This window comes from Priapulus caudatus, unplaced genomic scaffold (genome assembly GCF_000485595.1).
Source record: "Priapulus caudatus unplaced genomic scaffold, Priapulus_caudatus-5.0.1 Scaffold639, whole genome shotgun sequence".
NCBI classification, from domain to species: domain Eukaryota; kingdom Metazoa; phylum Priapulida; class Priapulimorpha; order Priapulimorphida; family Priapulidae; genus Priapulus; species Priapulus caudatus.
The window spans coordinates 139321-143886 of NW_014577700.1; the positions used below are offsets into that span (position 1 = coordinate 139321).

Here is a 4566-nt window from a genome sequence, read left to right on the forward strand (position 1 = left end):
CGAGTTTGCTCGAGTTTGCTCGAGTTTGCAAACTAAAGTTTGCTAGTGTAGACAGGGCTTTAGGTAAATAAAATGACAAGAGTCGGATATTTGAATATGTATGATCGGCAGGCGGTATCTTTGAATTTTATTTTTTCTTGAAACCCTCTAAAAGTGACCGCAGTCGCACATTTTATCACTCCGAAATGTGAAGTCGGGCGGGTGACCCGAACCAAAGGTAATTTTTAGGTCGGCCTAACATCTAGATGCTCATATTATGCATACTCAGTATTAGAAATGTAACTGTAAATTAAAACATAATTTAGCATAATGAAAGGTTATCGGTATAATAAAATTTAAATGAACACTTGATTGTTTGACAGTACTCAGTCTTACCTTCTTATCATAAGTTTGAAATGTGCTGGGAAGCATGTTAGGAAAGAGCTTAACAGCAACAGGCAAAAGGAACTCCATGAATGGTACAATCACAAAGACCAAGAACGGCACAAGTCGAAACAGATCTGACACGGTGCGTAAGAACTGAAATGAGCAATGAACATGTGTATTATAACATCCTTCCATTTACAGGTGAAAGACTATTGAAAATCTTACCTACCATGTATTAATCATAACATTCACCAATACTTCAATACTCATGTTACAAATTATCTAACTTGGATTAATATATATAATACCTGTATCAGTAACCACATCTATAAACAATTCAGTCATTTATTAAGCAATAGTGTAAAACATTATTTTTTTCAGAGATGTCAATAAACTACTGTGGGACCATTCAGGTGATTACGTGACTAAGCATGCATATGCATACCACAACGACGTTAACAGCACAATGACTCAATATGCTGCAGTGACTCACGTAACTGCACGCACACAATGATGGACATCCCGTGCACAAACCTGTTTTCGCTCCCTGCGTGATAACGTGTATCCATTCATCACTTGCCATAGGAGTCGCGCCGAAATCTTGATGTCGATGAAGAGTAAGCGAAACCCGTGATAATAATGCTTAATCTCATCGACGATTCTCTGACCGAGTGACTTTTTTGCAGCTACCGCCGTGACGGTAGCTTCTTGCACTAGCGGTGATAGTGACTGCTTCTTCACCTGCTCCTCTTGCTTCTCTTTTAAAACCTTGACAGTCTTCTCTAATTTGGATTCGTGGTGTTCATACAGGGTCGCTGATGAACGAAACAGTCTATGCGACGTGAGATGGATGCTGTCGTAGCGCAGACCCAATAATCGTGTGTTGGTGCTGCAGTACTTCCATCCCAGTGAGAGGTGGCAGATGGGATGCAGCCTGCTAGTGCTAGTATGGCGCGAAAATTTGTGACCGGGTAACCTGCATCAAAAAGCAATGAAACTATTGAAACTAGTGTGCGTAGAAACATGGAGTGACAACTCCATAAAACATGGAGTGACAACTCCATAAAACATGGAGTGACAACTCCATAAAACATGGAGTGACAACTCCATACCCAGTCTGCTGTAATACTATCATATCACCTAAATTCTAGCATAAGTTGTGAGTAAACTATGATACTAGGCAGGGTTCGACACTAACCCACGTCCGACCGACCTAGTCGGGTAAATGCTTGGTCCGGTCGCATACAACCAGAGTGCTAGTAGCCCGACTGGTCATGTTAGAATTGATCATTTATATTGCACTGAAAGGTCACCTCTGGCTAAACTGGTTCACGGCCGCACTGTTTGTCGCAGAGCGTGTACATTGTCTAGCAGAGCGTGAGGCCGGATACCAGTCTACCTTTCGGCAAAAGCAATAACGTGGCTTTCTGCCAGCCGCAGTAGACGATCGATAAACCGTGCGCTCGTGTATGCCCGTGGTAGAATACGAATGCTGCACGTGAACTCGGCCCACGCGCAATTTAAAGCGCAGGAAACAGCATCTATGAATTCATACGATGACACACTCTTATCTAAATAAAGTTTTTCATAACAATGGTCTGGGTCTGGGCTAGTGAAAGTTAGGTCAGGGCTAGTGGTTTTCCTCAGTTACTAGCCGATGGTCTAGTGAAATAAAAAGTTATTGTTGAACCCTGTACTAGGTGTTCACAATCAATGGTTGATTACCACCAATAGTTAGAAATCGGTACTGTGTAAGATAAGAGAAGACTGAATAATTCACAAAAGCTTATTAAATATGATATGTCACATATGCAATCGTACAGACTCACAGTGACAAACACACGCGCATGTATACATGCATGCACGCAGGCTCTCTCTCTCTCTCTCTCTCTCTCTCTCTCTCTCTCTCTCTCTCTCTCTCTCTCTCTCTCTGTGTGTGTGTGTCTCTCTGTCTCTCTGTGTGCGTGCGTGCGTGCGTGCGTGCGTGCGTGCGTTCGTGCGTGTGTGTGTGAGCAACTCTCTCTCTCTCTCTCTCTCTCTCTCTCTCTCTCTCTCTCTCTCTCTCTCTCTCTCTCTCTTATCTCTCCCTGCCTGATGATACACTTGCAAATTAATTACCTCTCACTGCGGCCTTCGGTAGAAACATCATGAAAATACAATCCAGATATCCTATTCCAGCCTTGTGAATTAAGGTATGCATTTCTAGGAATAGCAGCACGCTGAAATTCTGCAATAAGGAACATATCACCAAGCTACAATATTCAACTTCATATCATTTCTATATCAAGTAATACAAAATATGCCCTACCAGTGTATGAAGTTATGTCAACTCTTTCATTTAAATGCTACCATCACCCTTGAAAATATGCCTAAAATCCACGTCATTCCAGATTTCGAACAATCTCAGATTGAATCTGATTTCTACTACTTAACCTAGATGTGGTAAAATTAATTAAAATAAGCTAGTCTTGCACAAATGATACCAGTTCCAGTGTAGCATACATAGTACATGCATCCCCTGTGACAAACATCCGGCCTCTACATTATGCATGGGTATTAGCATGTCTAGCAGGTAGCATTATAACTGTGACTCGGATTTGCTTTTAGTTTTAGTACATGTGCACAATTTATACAGAGGACATTTGCTATTTAGTATTATAGGGAGTATGTATCACATAGATACACCAGACTGATGGGGGGGGGGTGTGTGCTATTTATAACACTGATACCATTAGTCTAGAATTTGAGATTATTATACGACACATATCACATTTTTAACAAAGATGATGATACAATGTCAATGAATTACATCACGATGACTGACGTTAAAGGGATATTCCCTTGAACTTTCAAGCGGCAAACATAAAATCAAGCAAAAATGAATTATTTTAACATTGCACGCTTCTACTTGCCTATATATGTGTGATAGGTGAAAAAAAGTTGCTCAGGAATACGTCAATTCAAAGCTTTTAGACTACATAGGGAAACGTTCGGGTCGAATGTTTCAAACGCGTTTACCGTTGCCGCTATGCGGCGATTGTTCCGCTCTGCACAATTGCCGTGTTATGTATGTATGAATCATGCTATGTAAAATTATAAACACTGGCAGGTTTATTATGACCCAATGGTTTTTCTGGTCACGTACATGGCTAGCTGATAGGGAAAGCGCAACGTTTTTGTTGCTGGGAGATTATAGTATTCTGAGCGAGTTAACGAGTGAGTGAGTCGAGAGTTCTGTCAGGTAGCTGTTAGTTTGGATTACGTTTTGTTGGGTTTTTAGCACGTTCTATCTCGAAAAACGGTTACGGTAAAAATTCTGAAATTAATAACATAAACAGTCGAGGTGCCTCTCTGTCTAGACTACATAGTTTGATTTCATAAAATAATTTATATTAAAAGTTATGATATCTGAAAGTGGCTACATTGACTCGATTGAAATGATGGTTGCTATATAAACAATATGGCGCCTACGGAACCGCGGCGAAAAGCGTTTTTTGAGTTGTTTCTTCGATGAGTAAATATAGGCTTGATACATATTTTTACAGTTTTATTTTCAAAGCTAACGTTCAGTTAAAGTGTAGTGAGTTATTTACTGACGTTCTTACAGTGGTTTGTTACACAAATTTACGTGGAAAGTTCGAGGGAAGCTACCTTCACTTAGTCAACGTCTGTTGGGCAGCACTTACATAAACACACTGGGGCGACTTGTTCATACACATGCATTCATCTTTTAACAGGCGCCGCTAGTAATTCTCCAATAAACCTGAGTATATTTAAGCCTGATCTACCTAACCCTGTCGAGTATGCACGTTGCAAACTAGCTCTAGTACTATAGCCCGCGGATAGCTGCCACAAGGCTATAGTACATTTTGCCATAAATGTAATCTATCCAAATGCTCCAACTGGTCTAACCAAAAATTTATCCCCAAAACGCAAAATGATCGGGCTTTTTAACACTTATCTATCAACATGGACAGCTCACCTATCTTTTTGAACACTTTCCACAACTTTACACCAGGTATTTATGCATTTATTCCTCAAAGTCAGCACTTATTGAAATTACATTTCAAATCATATGGCGTGCGCACGCACGCGTAATGTCCCCGGATATGTTGGCAAAAAGGCAAGGCAGCTATGGTGCATGTATTATTAACGGGGGTGATGGGTAAACTCGCCCTGATGCACCAATGTGCGCACAAT

At 40.7% G+C, this 4566-nt stretch overlaps 1 protein-coding gene across 1 annotated transcript in view; it reads right to left on the reverse strand.

Annotated features, from left to right (window-relative positions):
- The window catches only part of LOC106812366 (LETM1 and EF-hand domain-containing protein 1, mitochondrial-like), a gene marked incomplete at its 3' end in the record, with an annotated part of 14203 nt that overhangs the window by 5612 nt on the left and 4025 nt on the right, over positions 1–4566 (reverse strand). Inside the window, 3 exon segments of the mRNA XM_014816220.1 lie at positions 376–519; positions 901–1342; positions 2485–2593. Coding sequence (XP_014671706.1) covers positions 376–519; positions 901–1342; positions 2485–2593 — 695 coding nt within the window.